General features: G+C 43.3%; 1 protein-coding gene across 1 annotated transcript in view; it reads right to left on the reverse strand.

The window, feature by feature from the left end:
• ABCC9 (ATP binding cassette subfamily C member 9) overlaps positions 1-18,729 on the reverse strand; it is a 130,461-nt gene extending 111,732 nt beyond the window's left edge. Inside the window, 3 exon segments of the mRNA XM_043516428.1 lie at positions 5,953-6,125; positions 14,877-15,097; positions 18,415-18,729. Of these exon segments, the coding sequence (XP_043372363.1) occupies positions 5,953-6,097 (145 nt within the window). The 5' untranslated portion in view covers positions 6,098-6,125; positions 14,877-15,097; positions 18,415-18,729.
• Positions 18,730-22,180: the final 3,451 nt, after the last annotated feature.

The following is a 22,180-nucleotide window of genomic DNA, read 5'->3' on the forward strand; positions in this document are numbered from 1 at the left end:
TTTTGTGTTCTTCAAACATCACAATATATGAAAACCAATCAAACTGCTGTTCTTCATAGTAATACAAAAAATAAAACAAAAAAAGTACAACTTGCTTGAATGTAGACAGTGGGTACTGAAAATATTTAATTAGCACAATGCAGTACTTAAAGGTTCACAGGTATTAAAGACAGAAAGGACCATTATGATCATCTAATCAGTCCTCCTGCATAACATAGGATATTAAAATTCATCCAGTATTTCCTGCAGTAAGTCCAATAACTTGTGGTTGAACAAGAGCATATCTTTTGAAAAGACTTCCATTCCTGATTTAAAGATTTTAAATGACAGAGAAGATAAAGAAACAGATCTGCCATTTCCCATGAATTTGGCACGAGATTCCTTCAGGTTAGACTAATTTTTTGGCAGTTCTGAAGTCTCTCAACCTTATGATGAAGGGTTCTGCAATGTATTTCTTTCATGCAAATTATAATTGTTCGACAGCCCTGCAGAAATTTTTTCAAACTCACTTGCCTCATTAATGACCATCAGTGGTATAAAGAAATAGCCCTGGTCTACACTACGAGTTTAGGTCAAATTTAGCGGTGTTAGATCGATTAAACCATTCACCCATCCACATGACAAAGCCATTTTTGTGGACTTAAAGGGCTTTTAAAATCGATTTCTGTACTCCTCCCCAACAAGGGGATTAGCACTGAAATCGACATCGCCAGGTCGAATTTGCGGTAGTGTGAACACAATTAGATGGGTATTGGACTCCGGGAGCTATACCAGAGTGCTCCATTGTGACCGCTCAGGACAACACTCTCAACTCAGATGCACTAGCCAGGTAGACAGAAAAAGCCCCAAGGACTTTTGAATTTCATTTCCTGTTTGGCCAGCATGGCACAGGTGACCATGCAGAGCTCATCAGCAGAGCTGACCACGGAGTCCCAGAATCACAAAAGAGCTCCAGCATGGACCGAATGGGAGGTACTGGATCTGATTGCTGTATGGGGAGACGAATCCGTGCGATCAGAACTCCGTTCCAAAAGATGAAATGCCAAAATATTTGAAAAAATCTCCAAGGGCATGAAGGACAGAGGCTATAACAGGGACCTGCAGCAGTGCAACATGAAAATTAAGGAGCTCAGGCAAGCCTACCAAAAAACCAAAGAGGCAAAGGGCCGCTTTGGGTCAGAGCCCCAGACATGCTGCTTCTATGATGAGCTGCATGCAATTCTAGGGGGTGCCCCTACCACTGCCCCACCCCTGTACGCGGACTCCTGCAAGGGGGGAATCTCACACAACAGGGATGAGGATTTAGGGGATGAGGAAGATGAGGAGGAGGAGGAGGAAGAAACCGTTCTCCCCGACAGCCAGGAACTGTTTATCACCCTGGATCCAATACCCTCCCAAACCTCCCAAGGCGGGCTCCCGGACCTTGAAGGCGGAGAAGGCACCTCTGGTGAGTGTACCTTTGTAAATATAATACATAGTTTAAAAGCAAGCGTTTTTAATGATTAATTTTCCCTGAAGACTTGGAATGCATTCACAGCCATTACAGCTACTGGAAAAGTCTGTTAACGTGTCTGAGGATGGAGCAGAAATCCTCCAGGGACATCTCAATGAAGCTCTCCTGGATGTACTCCCAAAAGGTTTCTGGGGAGGGCAGCCTTATTCCGTCCTCAATGGTAAGACACTTTACCATGCCAGGCCAGTAGCACGTAGTCTGGAATCATTGCAGAACAAAGCATGGCAGTGTATGGTTCTGGTGTTTGATAGGCATTCAAGCAACATCCTTTCTTTATCTCTCTGTGTTAGCCTCAGGAGAGTGATATCATTCATGGTCACCTGGTTGAAATAGGGGAATTTTATAAAGAGGACATTCAGAGGTGGCCGTTCCTGCTGGGCTGTTTGCATGTGGCTGAAAAGAAATCCTCCCCGCAGTTAGCCACACGGTGGGGGGAGAGGTGAAGCCATCATCCCAGAGAATTGGGTGTGCGGGGGGGTGGGGCTTAGTTGGGTTTGTGCTGCACGATAACCCGAAAACCGCAGCCCCTCCTTTTAAATGGCCAACCCATTTTAAATGGCCAACCCAATGGGTGCTTGGTATAGGAAATGAGGGTGCTGCTGTTTGAAACCATTCCCACATGTTACGAAGATTATAGAAGCCAAAAGACCACGGCTGCCTGCAAGCCGAATGTGTGTGATCTCTCACACCAAACCAGCAGGCTCTCAATATAAGAGGCAAAATGCAACCTTGTACCAAAAGCACATGTACTATGTAATGTTAACAGCTTGGTTCACCATGAAAGAGTCTACCCATTGTTCTCTAAAATGTGTCTTTCTAAATACTACTCTCCCTTTTTTTTCCTCCCACGGCTGCAAATGTGTCAACGCTCCCCCTATCATCGCCATCCCAGAGGCTAGCGCAGATAAGAAGGTGAAAAAAAATGCACTCACGATGAAATGTTCTCTGAGCTCATGCATTCCTCCCGCACTTAAAGAGCTCAGAAAAATGCGTGGAGGCAAGAAATAGAGTCCAGGAAAGCACAAAATGAACACGAGGTCAGGAGGGACGCATGAGAGGAGAGATGGCATGAGCAAGAGGAGAGGTGGTGGCAGTGTGATGAGAGGAAGCAGGATGCAATGCTAAGGCTACTGGAGGATCAAACTGATATGCTCCGGCATACGGTTGAGCTGCAGGAAAGGCAGCAGGAGCACAGACCGCCGCTGCAGCCCCTGTGTAACCGCCCGTCCTCCTCCCCAAGTTCCATAGCCTCCTCACCCAGACGCCCAAGAACGCGGGGGCTGGGGCCGGGGCCCTCTGGGCTCCCAACCATTCCACCCCAGAGGACTGCCCAAGCAACAGAAGGCTGGCATTCAATAAGTTTTGAAGTGCAGTGTGGCCTTGTCCTTCCCTCCTCCTCTCCTCCACCACCCTACCCGGTGCTTCCCTCATCTCCCATCCCTCCCGGCTACCTCAGCAGTTATCCCTCTATTTGTGTGACAGATTAATAAAGAACGCATGAATTTGAAACAACAATGACTTTATTGCCTCTGCAAGTGGTGATCAAAGGGGGAAGGTTGGTTGGCTTATAGGGAAGTAGAGTGAACCAAGGGGGCGGGTTTTCATCAAGGAGAAACAAACAGAACTGTCACACTGTAGCCTGGCCAGTCATGAAATTGTTTTTCAAAGCTTCTCTGATGCCCAGCACGCCCTGCTGTGCTCTTCTAATTGCCCTGGTGTCTGGCTGAGCATAATCAGCAGCCAGGCGATTTGCCTCAAGCTCCCACCCTGCCATAAACGTCTCCTCCTTACTCTCACAGATATTGTGGAGCACACAGCAAGCAGCAATAACAATGGGAATATTGGTTTCGCTGAGATCTAACTGAGTCAGTAAACTGCGCGAGCGCACTTTTAAACATGCCAATGCACACTCTACCACCATTTTGCACTTGCTCAGCCTATAGTTGAACAACTCCTGACTACTCTCCAGGCTGCCTATGTATGGCTTCATGAGCCATGGCATTTAGGGGTAGGCTGGGTCCCCAAGGATAACTATAGGCTTTTCAACATCCCCAGTAGTTATTTTCTGGTCTGGAAAGTAAGTCCCTTGCTGCAGCTGTTCAGACAGACCAGAGTTCCTGAAGATGCAAGCGTCATGTACCTTTCCCGGCCATCCCATGTTGATGTTGGTGAAACGTCCCTTGTGATCTGCGCCATTGAAAAGTACACCTTTCAGTTTATGTACTGGCTGCCAAGGTGGTCCAGTCTCAAGATAGGGATTTGGGTTCCGCCCACCACAGTTAGGGAAACCCATTGCAGCAAAACCATCCACTATGACCTGCACATTTCCCAGAGTCATTACCCTTGATAGCAGCAGCTCAGTGATTGTGTTGGCTACTTGGATCACAGCAGCCCCCACAGTAGATTTGCCCACTCCAAATTCATTCCTGACTGATCGGTAGCTGTCTGGCGTTGCAAGCTTCCAGTGGGCTATTGCCATTCGCTTGTGAATTGTGAGAGCTGCTCTCATCTTGGTGTTCTTGTGCTTCAGGGCAGGGGAAAACAAGTCACAAAGTTCCATGAAAGTGCCCTTACGTGTGAGAAAGTTTCACAGCCATTGGGAATCATCCCTGACCTGCAACACTATGCAGTCCCACCAGTCTGTGCCTGTTTCCTGGGCCCTGAATTGGCATTCCATAGCATGAGCCTGCCCCATTGCCACCAGTCTGTCCAAATTGCTGGGGCCCGTACTTTGAGAGAAGTCTGTGTCCATGTCCCCATCACTCTCATCACCGCGCTGCCATCGCCTCCTTGCAGCTTTTGGTTCTGAACATACTGCAGGATAATGCACAAGGTGTCTACAGTGCTCATAACTGCTATGGTGATCTGAGCAGGCTCCATGCTTACCATGGTATGGCATCTGCAGGAGAGCAGAGTTGCAGCGGAAGCCGTGGCTGACCACGGATGCCACGAGAATAGATATTTATAGAGAACAACGAGAGGACCTGCGAGGTGGATTCATGAAAGCAGGAGAGCAGAGTTGCAGCGGAAGCAGGAGCCCATGTCAGCCAACATGGAAAAATTCGCTATCAAGACAAGAGCAGGAGAGCAGAGTTGCAGCAGAAGCGGTGGTTGGATGACCAGTTTTGGAGACCTACTGCACCATCTGCTGCAAGCAGCACCAGGACACAACAGCGGTGGTGTCGGTGAGCTGAGCTGAGCGGGCTGCACACTTGCCATGGAATGGTGAGACAAGAGCAGGAGAGAAGAATTGCAGCGGAAGCAGTGGATGACAACGGTCATATAGAGGACCTGCAAGGTGGATTCATAGCACCAAGAGAGCAGGAGAGCAGAGTTGCTGTGGAAGCGGTGGTTCGATGACTACAGTTAGCAGTTCTACTGCACTGTCTGCTGAAAGCAATATGGCGTCCGCACGGAAAAAAGGCACAAAACAATTGTCTGCTGTTGTTTTCTCAGAGGGAGGGGCAACTGACGACATGTACCCAAAACCACCCGCGACAATGTTTTTGCCCCAATCAAGCACTGGGAGCTTAACCCAGAATTCCAATGGGCGGCGAAGACTGTGGGAACTGTGGGATAGCTACTCACAGTGCAACACTCCGAAAGTCAACGCTAACCATGATACTGTGGACGCACTCCGCCGACTTAATGTGCTTAAAGGGGACACACCCAATCGATTGTATAAAATCGCTTCCTAAAAAATCAACTTCTATAAATTCAACCTAATTCCGTAGTGTAGACATACCCACAGATATAAAGTCTAAAAGGATAAAGCTCATCAAGCTATTAATGACTCTGTGTACAAGAAGAGCATATAAATTAGGGTCACTGCATTATCAAAATTGTTCTAGGGATGGATTTATCATCTCTTATTCGTGTTTACAAACATTGGCATGAGAATGAATTACTCTTTCTGTAGTGCTTCACATAACTATCATACAGACAGATCCAAGATATAAATTTTGAAATAGCTCCAAACTCCATCAAAGTTCAAGGACAAACCTCATCATGTCCTAACTCTTGGAATCTAAAAATAGAGACAGACCCAAGCTGCCAAGTTCAAACCTGGAGACAAACTTCTCCAAAGTTTGAGAGAATTAGGATCTGATTTTCTAGTTAGATTTCATCTTTTAAAGCCCATGTTGTAAAGTTCAGAATGTGTACCCAAAATTCCCATAAATGAAAGAGAGTTAACATTAACTCTTCCGGTTCAGGCCCATCTCTGCATTAACCCCTCTTCAACATGCCCCCTCTTGACAGGATCTCCATTCCATCTCTTCCTCATGATGCCTAAAGTAATGCAAAATATCTAAGCTGAATGAATTGCACCAGTCCTATAACATAATAAGGCCTCAGTTCTGCAAACATGTATGCGTGCTTGACTTGAAGCATATGCGTGATTGTTTTCAGGATTGGGGGCCTATGGCTGTATTACTCACCAATAAACAAAATTGGAAAGGTGATAAATAACAGGAAGACATGGGGAACCAGGTTGAGGGCATCCACGAAGCAGACATTTTTTAGGACGCCAGCACTGATGTCATAGGCAGAAGCGTTGTCATTACCACAAAAGGCGACTTTCATTGCTTCCAAACAGCCTGACTGTTACAAACTAGAGACAAAACACAAGAGGAAAAAAAAAATAAAACATCCAAAGTGATCACCAAAGTTTCTTACATTTCTTTTAGCTAAACACAAAATCAAAACAGCATCATTGAGGTATTTTTAGTTATGACCAGACTAAATAATTCAAAGAGAATAATTTATTAGACATACGTAAACTTTGATCCTGAAAACTCTTACGCACTTGCTGAAAGTTAACCTAAAGTGTGCATAAGTGTTTCCATGACCAGGGCCTTATTTACTATTCAAAGTATCCGCTGAATACATACTGCAAATAAATGTTGGTCTCCACCACATTCATGAACAGCTCATTGTACATACTCAATATTCCAAATACAAAATGGAGATGGTCTGGAAACCAAAACATGTTTTAAAACCTTGTTTCCGTTTTTTATCAAAAATGTCAATGTGCCTAAAGCTAAGCACATGTGTAATTGTTTGTTGGATTAGAGCTACGGAGTCTCACAAATATCACAGTATGTCTTCCGCAGTCTCCCTTCATAGGATTTGTTGTTCCATAGCTGAAGTGTGAGCCCTCTACCTTACTACTCATTACTGTTTATAACAGAATCAAGCAGGACTGAAAATGAAATGCCTCCTTACAGATTTCTTTCCCTCCAGCATATGCACACTAATTTGTTTCTGCAGAATTATTCACAAATGCTTGGTTGCTGACATTGTTAATTCTTTTAAAATATAATTTTTTTTAAAATAACCTACAGAGTCCCTGATTCAGCCAAGCATATTTGCTTGCACATAAGTACTTCACTATTCAGCAAAGCACACGCCGAGTTCCCATTCAAGTCAATGGGACGTAAGCACGTGCTCATGTGTCTTGCTGAATCAGGATAATAAAAAATTACTCGGACTTCACAAAATGTAAGAAAAAACAAAGTTGGTTGAGTTTGGCGGTTTAACAACAGACCAAATCCTGCCTGTCTTACTCACACATGTAGAGCTGTTGACTTCAAATGGAATTATTTGTGTGAATAAGGCAAGCATGATTTGGCTCGAGAAACTCCTTCAAATGAACACAAACATAGCATTTTTAAAAAAGAGTACATGCGAGTGTAAAGGGACACTGTGAGCCTCAGTGAGACCCGCATTTTAGTTCCTGTAATAAAAACAAACAAGGAGCTAAAAGGGTTTTCAAAATTTAATTTGAATAGAAATGGTCATAATACATAGTACATAGTACCATTTCATTAAACTTCTAAAAAGAAAAGGAGTACTTGTGGCACCTTAGAGACTAACAAATTTATTAGAGCATAAGCTTTCGTGAGCTACAGCTCACTTCATCGGATGCATCCGATGAAGTGAGCTGTAGCTCACGAAAGCTTATGCTCTAATAAATTTGTTAGTCTCTAAGGTGCCACAAGTACTCCTTTTCTTTTTGCGAATACAGACTAGCACGGCTGCTACTCTGAAACCATTAAACTTCTAATAGGTCTTCTGAAAAATGTTTAATAAATTTAATCATTTTTCAAACACAATAGCAATGTCCTGGTTGAAGAAAACCAGCAATTGAATGACATAATGGTAATCTGCAGAAAATCTTAAATGCTGTTGCCTAATCTTTATGGAGGGTCAGAAGTTGCATGGGAGTTCTGCTGGGAATTTTCTTCCCTTTCCCACAAGCAATATGACTACATTCTCACACAGCTGAGCAAACTGTCATCCTCTGGTTGTTAGATTGAGATTAGAAGGCAGGCAGACCGTGGGTTCTAATGCGCATTCAATCACTAACTCTTTGTGGCCGTGAGATCCAATTAGTCAGCTCTAAAAGTGAGTAAAAGGATTGTGACATGAGCAACCGTGTCTCAAAGATCAAATTGGGGAGGCGATATTTGGACTTTTCCTTCACTGGGAGACAGAGGGATCGTTGGGACCAAAAGATTGCGTAAGACAGTAGAATGTTAATTGTGTGAAGTGAGTGCCCTCAGCTAGCCTGTATCTATCTACCAGTAGTTTTATAGTCTCATAGAATCATAGAATATCAGGGTTGGAAGGGACCTCAGGAGATCATCTAGTCCAACCCCCTGCTCAAAGCAGGCACAATCCCCAATTTTTGCCCCAAATGGCCCCCTCAGGGATTGAACTCACAACCCTGGGTTTAGCAAGCTAATGCTCAAACCACTGAGCTATCCAATCTCTGCCAGTGGCCAGTCTTGGATGTTTCCAAAAAATATGCAAAACAATTGTAATATACGTACGTCACACTTCTGGGTAACTGCGCTCATATTTCTCCCTTGTGCTCCACCAAGGGCACCTAATCTAGCCTCCCGGCTCCTCAGCCATCACCTCTCTTGGGTAGAGACATGTGTCTCTCTCCCTCCTGACTGGAGTTTTCCAGGCTGCACAGGCCCCTGCCCACATTGTGTTATTCCAGCAAGCCAGACTGTCTAAACATGGCAGTGTCTGCACTTTGCTTTCTCTTTGAAGGCTTATGCACAGCATAACTGCAGAGGTTGCAAGTCACTACACAGCTCTAAGCAAGTACATTTATTCTTAAAGTGGAATCACTACAGAGGAGATATATAAAACACCATAAAGGTTGCTATGTGCATGCTAAAAGCTTATCAGGTGTCACCCATCAGTCTTATGGATCTTAGTAGGCCAAAGTCATTCCAACCCTTTCTGATAAGTATTGCCACCCCCCGCCCCCACCCTTGGACAGAAGGTCCTGTCGATTTCCTGGATCAGAAAGCAGGCTCTGTGTAAACTCAGGCCTGTGTAAACTCAGTGTAAACTCAGGCTATGTATCCAAAAAGCCTGTCTTTGTCTGTTGGTCTCTGGAGAATCCAGTCTGAACTAGTATATGCGAGCCTCTCCAAGTGATGGTACTTCTCTGGAGGTTACAACCTGAGAACATTTACCCCATTGTTCTTAGTTCTTGGAGGAGCTGTGGCCCCCTGCCCCCATGGAATTACATACAAGCCCTGGCTCACAATGATACATAAACTTAGTATAGTGAGATCTCCCAAAGATATTGCAGGAAATTGCATATCTGTCTCAGCCTAATTTTGCAACACTATTATAGCAAACCTACAGCCATCTAATACCTTCCCTGGTGTTGTTGCTGCAAACCACAGCCACTTGGCTATCCATGGTGAGAGCAGAGATAGAACTCAGATTCTCCTGCTCCAAAAACGCAGACACATAAAGTCTAAGATTTCCTGTTATTGTATAGGGCCTGTGTCCCTCACTTGAGCAGTTCAGGCTCCAACCAGGAAATGGCAATATCATAAATAGACATTAGTAGAGATAGTCAAAATATTTACTGAAAAATTTGAAAGAATTTTTTTTGTTTATATTATATTTGGGAGTTTTTCAAGAAATGTTTTTAATATTTTTTTTTATTTTCCATTTTTTCATTTTTTTTTGAAAGTAGGAAAAATGTCAAAAAACACTTTCTCACACTTTCCTCCCCTTTGAAAAAAGGGGAATTTTGTAAAAAAGTCAGATCAGTGGGCATTTTCCCACCTTCTCTCACTTTTTTGCTTTTTGTTCCCTTTTTTTCAATTAAAAGTGTTGGGGTTTTTTTTAAAGAAAAAGAACATGAAGTGGTCTGTTCCCCACTGAAATGAAACAACTTTTTTGAAAAATATTTTTGTTGAAATGTTTCAGAAAAAAATTCTCTTTGGTCAAAAAAAGCATTTTCTATTGAAAAGAAGTTTTGACAGCACATTTGCAACCAGCTGTAATACTACCGAATGCCAATCACTCTTTTATAAACTCTTTATATTTGTGGCCATGTTGAAAGAGAATTAGTCTTATAGGAGTTTTGAGACTAATCACTTACAAAAGTTTGTACAAACAATTCATTCACAGTGTGAGCTATATAGATGGGTTTACTGTTCCAAATAAGAAAGTGGAACTTCTCTTAGGAAGTGGCAGAGAAAATCTGGGGTTACAGATTGGGTATTATGGGTACTAAACAGGCTGAATAATAAAATAGGAACTCTAACATCTGAGTTTGATGGTCTCAGTCCAGTTCTCAAGTGTTTATTTCACAAAACCCATTGTTTGGCATAAATTAGTACACTTTGTGACCTCAAACGTACATGGTTGTGATGTTCATTGATCACACAGCGCATATTATTTAATCTTCTCCAGTTGTTTTCCACATTTCTAGAGTTTCAGCTCTGGTGGGGTTTTTAACTGTGTCTATTCAGGTTATTTTCTTAATTTGTTTTACTCCTGGTAACATGTGATGTTCAGTTCAGCAATCACACAGTGCTTAAGGTGCTTGCAAGAGATCTGCTTTATTTGGTGTCTGGTTCCAATAGACTGTGCATAAAAACAAGAGCTTTATCTCAGCCTTTAAAGGTACAGTTCCCAAAACCACAATGTTTAGCAAAATGTGTCAGTGACAGTGATCAGCAGGCATAAAAGCTGCAGTAGCATTAACATCATGGGCACAGGGGGTTTTGTGTTTTTCTTTTTAAGAGTTGTACAATATAAATAGAAAGTGTTACCCTATGTTGGAATTAAGCTCTGATTGAGAGTGATGGAGTAATCTCTTATGTTTGCTCATGCACGTCCTCCTTCATAGATACTTGCTTTATGGTGTTTCTACTGAAAAGCTACTAGTAGCTGGCTCTAGACTGAAGAGATGCAAAGATTGCTATATGAAATCGTACTGTAATACACTGGAGCTGCAGGACAGAATTCTCAACTCCAACTTGTTTCACAAGGACCTGTATACAAACTTAGTCACTTTGCTACATCAGCTATTGCTGGGTGTGTGTTAGGAAGAAGTGGATGTGTAGGAGTCTTTTGGGATATAACTTCAAACAGAAGACATTATCTGGTAAATTATCAGTGTTTGGGCAGAACACTAGTGGCCCAACTGCTACTTCAAAATAAAATACATAATTAAAATTGCTATATTCAACAGAAAACTGAAATAAAGTACGCTGTTTTGAAACTGCACATTCCTTCAAGCCATTCGTGTGATTTCCCATTAAGTAGTATTCTTTAGGATTAGCTGCTGAGATTTTCTAAAATACACCTAAGCATATGACCTTATTTAAAGTTATAAAAAAGCTTATTTTGGTTGCAGATAAAGACAACTTTTGCTCGGTGGCTGGGAGGAAGGGAGTGAATGAATTGCTGTCCTTTGCAAGAACTGTTTTTTTTTTAATCAAAAAATCGTGAAATACTTTACACAGACTCTACCACCTGATCATACAGTCAGTGACATGTGCCTAACTCTCCTTGAAGTGGATTGAGATTGTGCATATGCAGCTGGTAAGGATAACCGGATCACACATAACTCTGAAAAGTTCTAAAGTTTTCACAACACTCATTGTTGCTGACTGTCTCAAACCGCCGAGGACAGTTCCTTCCTTAGAAGCCAGTATTTTGAGACTATCCAATGTAAGCAGCAGATGTGCATTTAAACCACAGTTACATGAGGTTGTTGGGGTTCAATCTGACTGCTACCAAATGTATAATACTAAGTATAGCCAAAGAGAATGCCTCATCTAAGCTGCCACATGTTTCAGGTATGTTCCTGTAGAATGAATTTCTTGTGCTGCTGAATCTACTACATGAAGTCCCCATGCTGTTCTAACTGCACATGGGATATACATAATAGTGCAGCTGCTTTGCTGTCAATTATACCATGTGTGGTATGTGTCAGAAGAATGCATCTGCTACACTGCCAGAGGTACTAGGTAGATTCCAGCATTCCAACTTCAGGTAAGGGAATGCATCAGTAAGGTAAAGGAACAACAGCAAAGGGAGTAATTTGTCAAGTCACTGTTCAGTAAATCAGGTGCATGCTCCCTAGATGTTTCCAGTACATTCATAGCACAACAGGGGTGTTATTACTGTCAGTAATGGCTAAATTATTTGTTTTTAATTAAACATTCTCTTTTAAATATAGGCTGTAAGAAATCTGTCTTTTTAGGCCTATAGGAAACTGTTTTATTTAACTTTTGTTCCTGTGCGGGGGTTTCCACCCAACACAAGGCCTGACCAGGCATAATAGGCCAATTAACCGTATATACTTCACCTGGAAGAGAGCCAGGGACTGAAAAGGAACTAAGGAAGTCCAGCTGGGGGAGGCTTTTAAAGAGAGGAAGTTGGTGGTAGGAGGATAGCTGCATGGAGGAGCTCTGCAGTACTCCCTAGAGAGGAAGGGAGCTGGCTAGGTAGAAAGAGGAGCTCTGTGGGGAGAGTAGGCCCTGTGCTCCTGTCTTAGACTACAGACTCTAGCAAGAAGCTGAGGGGGGTGAAGTAACTGCAGGGAGTGGAGGAAGCTCCAGTGGTAAACCCAGATTTAGGCCAGGTGATAGAGAAGTGCGGTAGGACAGAACCCAAGAAAACAGCCACAGCGTCAGAGCTTGAGCAGACTGGTTGCTAGGCCCAGGTTTCCTGGGCTGGAACCTGGAGTAATGGGTGTGCTGGGTTCCCCTACCAGCCAGTTGGAAAGTGGTACTGGCTTGGTTCCATATTATGTCCCTGTCTTAGTCAAGTGCTGAGACTGATGCAATCAACTATTAGCTGACCAGATGGGCAACACTTCAAAAGACAAAAGGAAATAAAGCTGGAGAGAGGGGTGGAGGCTGACAGGATGAAAAGGGTGGACCCAAGCTGGTTTCTAGGACGATATGCTTTCAGCTCTCCTTTTATTCATTCTGAAATCTGATGCCTTGTTGGTTTACTTTGATGAAAGTTATCTGGAAGGCAGAGAGACCCTGCAACGCCTAAAAATAAACCTGCAGCCACTAAACATTCAAGATTTTGTTGTAAAACTCCCACTAGCTAGCAAGATGGGCCTTTTTGGTTTTGGACGGCGGTACAAAACTTTATAGAATTGTAGTTAACAGCAATTGCTACAAATGTGATTCAGGATTAAATAGTTGCTATGGATGAAAAGAAGGCTGAGGGAAAGAAAAGTCAATTCATTACAAAAACATAATAATGAACATGTCATTCTTATCCTAAACTTTGTAATGTACTATGAAACTTGGTGACACTGAAAAGAGGCTCCATTTAAGGATCATCGAATGGTGATTCTCAAGGCATGGAGCCAGACATTGATATACCTTTTTCATAAAAGACTGTGAAGATGACAATGAGGAAATGGTGGATAATATTTAAAGACCCCACACATCAAACTACAAATGCAAAAGTCCTAGGAATTCTAACTGGGCAACACTTTATACAATGTTTATGAAATCTAAAAATTTTCAAAGAGGGGGAAATACTTCTTTTAAAGTGGCACATAAATGTTGAATATAGTTCTCCATATTCACACATCTTATTTTAACTGGATTATGATTCTGTTTTCTATGAACTGCAAGGCATTTGTGACTATTAAGAAAAGAGTGTTAAATGTGGGCCTAAAGTACTCCTTATTCCTTGGAGCATGAATCCTTTGAACTTTTAAGTCAAAAGTTATATTTCTTTTAATCTTTAACCAAATAGCCAATATGTCTTTACCCCAGGATCAAAATATATCCGTGTATTCATTGCTTTTTCATTTTGTTTTAATCTCTGTTTTCTTCCTTGTCCTGCATGTGATGTACATTTTCTATTTTTTATTATATATACAGGATGAATAGATTAAACAGGCAGATATTTTAAAAAGTACTCAGTGGTTGATTCTGCTAGCCAGATGATTCATTATAAAAGACTACACCTTTGCTTGTCGTTATAGCATTTTTCAATATTAAGGTGATGGAAAAGCAAAAGAAAAGTCTACAGTGATCTCTAACAAAGAAGGGCAAATCCTGAAATCAATCAGGTTTCATGGATGTAACTTTCAGCCCGATCCTGAGTTTTACCATTGATTTCAATGTGCACAGGATCAGTGTGCAGAGAGCAGAGTATTTCCCAGAATCCTTTTCCTTTTCTAACGTAAACTTTTGTTTGTTTGAACCCCCCCCCCACGTTGCCTGACTCTGCATAACAGAGTCTGAGTTAAGCAGAACTGAGATTATCTGTTATTAGTCTTGGTGAGACTAGAAGTAAAGTTCTTACAGTTTGAGATGTCTTTGTTTTACCAAAAATGATCCTATATATTATGTTTTTCTTATTATTTCAACTAATTTAAAGATATTTGCTAGCCTGATAACCACTGTTCAGATACTGTTGGGCCCTGAGGGGATAAATTAATTATTCTAGCTACTCTACTGTTTTCAAAGCACTTAGCAGTATATACAAAGAGCCTGATTCAAAGTCAATGGAAAGATTTTCATTGACTTTAAGGGGTTTTTGATCAGGCCGCAAATGCACAAAAAATACGTTCAGGAAAATATAGGAAGCTGAGCTAAACATAAAACTGACACTGAAAAGCAATTCACATAAATATTTGCAGCTGTCTCTCAGATACAATTCTCCTGCTTGCTTCTTTTTTTGGAAGGTTCTTACTACAACAATTTGTGCAGTCTCAAATGCTAGCATGCTACGCTGTCTGCTGTGAAACAAGCTGGGATTTAGACTTCAGACATTAGGATGGGACAATTGTAAAATCAATTTTAAAAAAGAAACATAACCCTATGAACAATAGTGAAAGCATCAGCAGTTGGGAATGTTAAAGTTTGAGCATGTTGGTTTGAGAAGGAAAAGTTAAACAGATTTGAACTATAATCCCCAGGAAAATGCAAAGAGAAGTCTTGCCCCACAGATATAAGGGGAAGGAGAAGGTTAGTGGGAGATAACAGTGGGGGGTGTTGCTGCATGCCCCGTTTCTTTGCTGCATGTTAGATCAAACTCTGTAGCTTACCTTTATATATACACACACAAAATATCAAACCCAGTTTTCCCTTGGTTGTGCTATGTGATCAATATCATTCCGATGGCAGGATTCTCCTCCACTTTGTGAAGCAGCTCCTGGAGTGGATTATTTTTAGGCTGATGATGAGAAGATCAGCTGCTGCCTCCTATCGAGTTTCCAAAGTGAACAAACTTTTCTTGTCTTTCTCACACACTCAAGAGGGCAGGAAACTGGGAAGAGACAAGCAAACAAAAGGCACCAATTTTTAGACCCCTGAAGCTCCAATCCCAGGGCCCCCAGGATTCGTCCAGATTGCATTTATTTTCATTTTCCTGGGCTGAAGTGCTAAAATACAATGGGGTTGCATCATACTGCACAGATGATCATCAGGTGATTATTCTAAAATAATTAATATGCCCCGAGATGGTCAAAATTCAAAAGGGCATGCATAATGCAGCTTTGGAAAACAGTATTAATAGGCTTCAATTTAATATTTTCTTAATAAAGAGCATAGCTCTGCATTTGAGACTGCAATTTTGCACATCATGAGGATATGAGAAAAACTGGATCTACTTGGATCCTACCAAATTTTGGTTTAGAGCTCCCAAATTCTATTGCTAAAATACAGAATAAGTACAGTCGCTCTTAATGCACAAGAAAAAAATGAATTGGAGCAGCTCCATTTCTTTGTGGGGTTTTTTTTTTAAGTGGGTAGAATTTTTAGATTTGGGACAAAAAAGAAAAACTAACTGTGCCAAGTGCCAGGAACAAGTTTTTGTGGTGCTGCTGTATCCATTTGCTACAGTATCTGGATTGTTTGGTGTGCTAGGAGCTACTACATATTTGTTTTCTATTTTGACAGTAGAATTAGTATATAGAAGTTTAAAATAGCAGAATCCAGGTATCAGATATGTATTTTTTTCCAGAGCTATTGAGTGGGATGCATCAGGGTTCAGATTTTTCCATCAAAGCAAGAGCAACTATCTTTATTTTCCATTTAGACTGTAGAGTTTGGGGCCAAAATTTGGAAAGATCCAGATGAATCCAGATGCTAGATCCAGGATCTTCCAGTACTATTGTGCCACTATTCATTATGATTGAGAATATTTTGGTGGAGTAGGAGTGGTTAGTGCCGGCTCCAGGCACCAGCGTTCCAAGCAGGTGCTTGGGGCAGCAATCAGAAAGGGACGGCAGAGTTTCCGCAGCGGTGGCAATTCAGCAGCAGCTTCTTTGTTCCACCGGCCATGGCGGCAATTCGGTGGCGACAGGTTTTTTCACTGCTTGGGGCGGCAAAAACGGTAGAGCTGGCCCTGAGTAGTTACACTTGTTCTTGATTCAGAAATGAGAATTTGAGAGCTTGTAGCCAAACTTTGGCTAGATTCAGCAGGATCCAGATATTGAATCTAGGTTTTTACAGTGCAAATGTTCCAAGATCCAAAAGGTTTTGGTATCGTAAAAGGGATTAGACTTGTGCTCTGATTTAATTATATAATTTGAAGGCTTGGGGCAAAAAATTGACAGGATTCAGATATATGCAGCTTTTTACCTTTTTCCATTATTTTGTTACCCTGTCACTCTGGAAAGAAAAGGAGTACTTGTGGCACCTTAGAGACTAACAAATTTATTAGAGCATAAGCTTTCGTGAGATTGATATCAATCTCCCCTCTGTATTTTCCACCAAATGCATCCGAGGAAGTGAGCTGTAGCTCACAAAGCTTATGCTCTAATAAATTTGTTAGTCTCTAAGGTGCCACAAGTACTCCTTTTCTTTTTGCGAATACAGACTAACACGGATGCTACTCTGAAACTGTGGAAAGAGATAGTCGAAACCTCAGATCCATAGAAGAATACCATGCTTAGTTTCCCACCATCTACTTATGAATATCAAACCTTCAGCTACATTGAGATACTATGACAATTTTCCACCAGGCATTTCCTTGGCATTTCTCTTTTTTCTTTTTTGAATTCAGAGAAAGTTTTACAAGAAAAATTGTAACATGGGCTTCTGAATTTACACATATCTCCTTTAACAGGATCAAAATAAAATCTCAAAATGTTCTCATTAGTGTTTAAAATAGCGTTGTGATCATGACATTTCCTGGGAGGGCAGATTCTGAGCTAATTTGATACGGAGACACACACGTGTTAATGCACAACAAAAAATTGCTTAAATCTTTCATTTCCTATGTCACACTCTGTTTAAATGGGAGTCTTTCAGATCTGTTCTTATTGCCCTATCCACTTATTTGCCATTTTGAGATTATGAGAGGGGATATACAATGGGTGGAGAAACTATGTGGTAGCCTCTCTAAAGTAATATTTTTAATAGACTCTTTAAAATGCTTAGGCCAACACCCTCCAGACTCTTCAAAAGTTGAAGTATAGTGCTGGTTTGGAATTTTTCGATGAAATTTTTTTTTCCATTGAAAAAAGCCAACTTGTTGAAACCAAACTTTTTTTTTTTTTTTTTTTGCTGGAAAGGATCAATTTTACCAAATTTTTCATCTTGAATAAACTTTGAAAAAAGTTCCAAAATTGTCAAAATATTTAGTTTTGGCCTTTTTTAATTTAAAAATTTTGGTTTTCTAATTTGAAACGACTTTTTGTTTTGAAATTTAAGCTAATGATTAGGGGAGAGGATTAATGGTCAGAATTGAAAAGAAACGTTTCAAATGTATTGAAACAAAATATTGACCCACATTTTGTTCCTGATTTTTTTTTTTTTCCAGTTTGTGAAAATTTCCAAGATTTTGACTTTTCATCCCAATTTGGGATGGGGAAATATTTTGATATCTCAGACTTTGTTGAGGGATGGGAAAGCCATTTTCTGCCCAGCTCTAGTAAAGTGTTCTGTTCTCAATCATTGCCGGAGTTGGTGCTACTTGTTTTATACTCAGGAATGGGGGACTGGTTTCAAAGCTGTGCAGGAATTGTCATTTTATTATCATAAACAGCAATCTAAAGAAAAACTCTCTGAAGATCCATTCAAGGCTCTCCCCCTCCCCCTCCCCCTCCCGCCCCATGCCTGAATGTGTCAGAATAATCCCGGGATCAGAACACTCGCTCTCCCACACGGAGACACACATCATTCATGCAGTTCTCAGAGTAGCAGCCGTGTTAGTCTGTATTCGCAAAAAGAAAAGCAGGACTTGTGGCACCTTAGAGACTAACACATTTATTTGAGCATAAGCTTTCGTGAGCTACAAATAAATTCATGCAGTGAAAATGATTTGAGGTTTTTTCCCCCTTATTTGTAAGGCATTTTAAAACATGCTCTGTTTTAAATGCTATCCCCCACGTGGAATTTAGCATGGGGGAGGGAGTTGGAATCAGGAAACAGTAGCATAAAGCTGCCTAAATCCAGGGGTTGTTTTTAGGGGCAGGCGTGGTAAAATTGCCTTATGTAATACCGTTCTGAAAAAAAGAAGAAAAAAAAAAGCTGCCATTTTCCCGTCTCAGGTGGGCAGGTTCCCTGTCTCCCCTCGCCCCAGCCAATCTGATTCCCCATCCACCTTCCCCTCTCTCCCCACTAGCAGAAGGGACTTACCCGGAGGTAAGGCAGGAATGTTGGCCGGCGTCTGGCTCCTGGGCATTAATCTTTGGGATGCCAGGTATTTACTACGGCGGTCTGCTAGTGACTCGGGAATGATCAGCGCAGGGGAAGAGGCAGACCCGGCAAAGCGAGCGGAATGCGGCTGCTGCCCGCAGGGCGAGGGAGAAGGAGGCGGATGAGAAGCACAGCGACTCTTTATTTTCATTTTTAATGAGCGGTCTTACGGCCCGTTTGCGCCCCGGCGCCGTTCACCAGCCCGCTGCCCTCGCGGAGGGGCGGCAGGGGGGCGCCCCGCAACGCCGCTCCCTGATAGCACAGAGCGGAGGGAGCCCGGCCATCATGCCCTCGGTTTGGCCTGCCCAAAAGGGAGCGTGGTCTGGCAGGATCTCCCCCCCCCCTCCCCCGCGCCTGCCCAGCAGTGAATTAGCCCGAGCTCCTGCTAATATTAGACCCAGTTGTAAACTCACTGGTGAGAGCCAATGGGCCAAAGTCAGAGGTGGAGAAGCCACTGAAGCAGCTTGTCTTCATTTCCCGCTTACATCCCCTCTAGCCACATGTGGGGGAGTCTGTGCCGATGTGCATTATACACTGACGAGCTGGAAGAAGATGTAGGTTACAGTAAGGCGGAAGCTACTATAATTTGCACCATCCTAGGCTTCTTCAGGCCCTGGCGGAGGGGTGGACATAGGTTTCCGTTCAAGAGCCTCTGACTTTTGCCCTGTGAGTGAGGAGAGCCCAGGGCTTTGGGTACGCTACATCGTTTACAGCGGGCACAGCTGCACGGCTGTAGTGCTTCTGGTGAAGATGCCCTAAGCTGCCGGGAGAGAGCTCTCCTGTCGGCTTAATAACTCCCGCCTCTGTGAGAGCGGTAGCTATGTTGGCAGGAGAACGTAGCGCTGTCTACGCTGCCACTTAGGTCAGTATAACTTATGTCACACCCCTGAGCACCATAAGTGATACCAAAGTAATTCGTAGTGTAGAAATGGCTTAAAATCCTGATCCAGACCCATTAAAATCAATGGAAAGATTGCCAGTCACTTGAATGGGCTTTGGATCAGTCCCTAAATGAGAGCCTAAAGGAGCCTAAGAGTAAGGCCTGGTCTACACTACAGAGTTAGGTCAGCATAAAGCAGTTGACATCAATCGAATTCAATCAGCGTCTACACAAATGTAGCTCCCACCAATGTAACTCACCCACTGCACCAACTTAATAACGCCACCTCCGTGAGAAGTGTGGCGCTTAGGTCAATGTAGTTAGGTCACATGACATATGACATAGAATATCAGGGTTGGAAGGGACCTCAGGAGGTCATCTAGTCCAACCCCCTGCTCAAAGGGGGACCAATCCCCAATTTTTGCCCCAGATCCCTAAATGGCCCCCTCATGGATTAAACTCACAACCCTGGGTTTAGCAGCCCAATGCTCAAACCACTGAGCTATCCCTCTGCAGTGTCGGTGTAAACATGGCATTGCTTACATCGACAGCTGCTGCCTTTCAGAAGCCATCCCAGAATGCCTCACACTGACAGTTAAATTGGTGCAAACGCTCCTAGTGCGGATACACACCACCAACACAAGGAGCATAGAGTGGACCTGCAAAAGCAATATAATTACTATGGTGGCTGTACGTCAACGTAATTTCAGTCAAATTAATTTTGTAGTGTAGGCTTGCCCTGTGTCTACACTACGGGGCAGAGCCATAGTGTAGCCAGCCTAAATGGAAGGAGTTTACTCACTGCTATAGGAACACCACCTTCCCAAATGACACTAGCTAGGCTGACAGAAGCATTCTTCCATCGACATAGTTCTGTCTATGCTGGGAGTTAGTTCAGCATAGCTACCCGGGTGTGGACTTTTGATACCCCTGAGCAACATAGTGGCCCACCCACTTAACATCCAGGCCCTCCCACCCCCCCCCCAGCCCCAGCTCTGCTCTGGCCCCACAGCTTGCCCTGCTCTGCCCACCTGCCCAGCGCTCCTGCCATGGAGGGAGCAGGGCCCCTGGCCCCCCCACTTTTGGCAAGGCTCCGTCACCCCTTGCTCCATCCCCATGTGGTCGCTGCTTCCCGAGCCGGCCCCGGAGCCGGGTCCCCACACCCAGGCGGCTCTTACTGGCTGCACAAGCTGTCTTACCTGTCCAAGGGGGCTGGTAGCTGAGGAGCAGTCACAGCCCCAGGCACCAGCAGCAGGGGGAGGAGATGGGGAAGTGCCATAGCTGCCCGCTCCATGGCACCAGCCAGAGTAGCAGCCACACTGCACTGCTCAGCTCTGGCTTCCCAACTCTGACCTGGCCAGGGGGCAGAGTCTCCGGGGAGGGGAAGAGGAGGAGGTGGAGGGGGTGGAGCTGCCCCTGGAACTGCCCCCGGAACTGCCCCCCTCAGGTTAAAGCACTGCAGTGCCCACCCAACTGTGCCCAGGGTCTTGGGATTTCTGTGTCAGGACTCACGAATCCCCTGAAACCAGCTCGTGGCCCCCTGGCAGGCGCTGGAGCCCCGGTTGAAAACTGCTGTTTTAAGTATTTGTTGGAACTGATCTGGGGGGGAGGTGGGAAGGAGAGAGAGAGAGAGAGAGCATTAGAGGCAAAATCCTATTTCAAATATTTCCCATAGCTTTTTTTTTTTAATTTCTTCTTTCTGTGGAGAAAATATTGTGGGAAATATACTATATACGACAAAGGGCACAGAGCAATTTAAATGGAGAGGAACTCAATACAGAGAGACTCATGAGAAAATCCCAATCCTCAGAAATCACCAAAAGAAAGTGGCAGTGACTAAGAAATAAGACCTTATTTATATTGGGGATTTGTGCCAATTCCAGCCAGGAGTGGACAGTTAATGGTATAGCTGAAGTCAGATGAGCTATGTTGACTAATACCCAAAAAGGAACAAGTGCAATGGGAGCTTTTCTTGAAGTCATGATGCCTGGGCTATTTGCACTCAGGCTCTGTACCTCCATAATGGTGCTGGTGTTACCCGGGGTTCTTTCAACCCAAAGCTCTTGACAACTTTTACTCTGTGTGAGGTGGTGTCGGGAAATAAATCAGGGGGGACACACGGCCATCCAACCAATAGATGGCTGGCACACACAGGACAACACAATAGTGCTTTCACTTAAAACTAAACTTTACTTAGTCTCAAGCACTTACACACGTCCGCAACAGGTTAGTAAACCCTACCCTCGATAATTACCAAAGCTGAGTGTGGCTCTCGAGTGGCACAGCGACAGCCCATCTGCTGCTGGGGACTGCAAGATGTATCCAGAGGGAGAGTCCAGAAGAATCCAACTACCTCAAACTTTCCCCCCTTATTTATACATTAGTAATAGAATGACATGTCCCTTAAAGAAAACTTGTTAAGCAAGCAGTTCCAATGGTCAAGCAAGAGGCTTCCTTCTGGTTATTGATTAACCAGGTGTGGGTTTTTCCCAGAATTTGCAGCCTTGAGACCCTGTTAGACACATTCCTGAGGGCACATCCTGCTCTTTTAAGATGCATGCATCAGCAACTTCAACACAATCCTTATCAGGAAGGACGTCGGGTCAAGCTACCCTTTCTGTGGCACCCAAAACACCCTCCTTTCCTGTCTTGGTCAAGCTGAGGCTGCGACATGGCCAATTTACAGCCTGCTGACTTGGCTGCTTTTAGCAATAAGCCATAGTGGTTTCAGGCACTTTACTGGTTTGCTGACATCTCCCCGTACAGTTCCCCTCCTTAAAGGTCACCTTTCATACAAGGGGGCCTTTACATGGTCGATGCCACACC

Source organism: Dermochelys coriacea, chromosome 1, assembly GCF_009764565.3.
Source record: "Dermochelys coriacea isolate rDerCor1 chromosome 1, rDerCor1.pri.v4, whole genome shotgun sequence".
Taxonomy (NCBI): Eukaryota; Metazoa; Chordata; order Testudines; family Dermochelyidae; genus Dermochelys; species Dermochelys coriacea.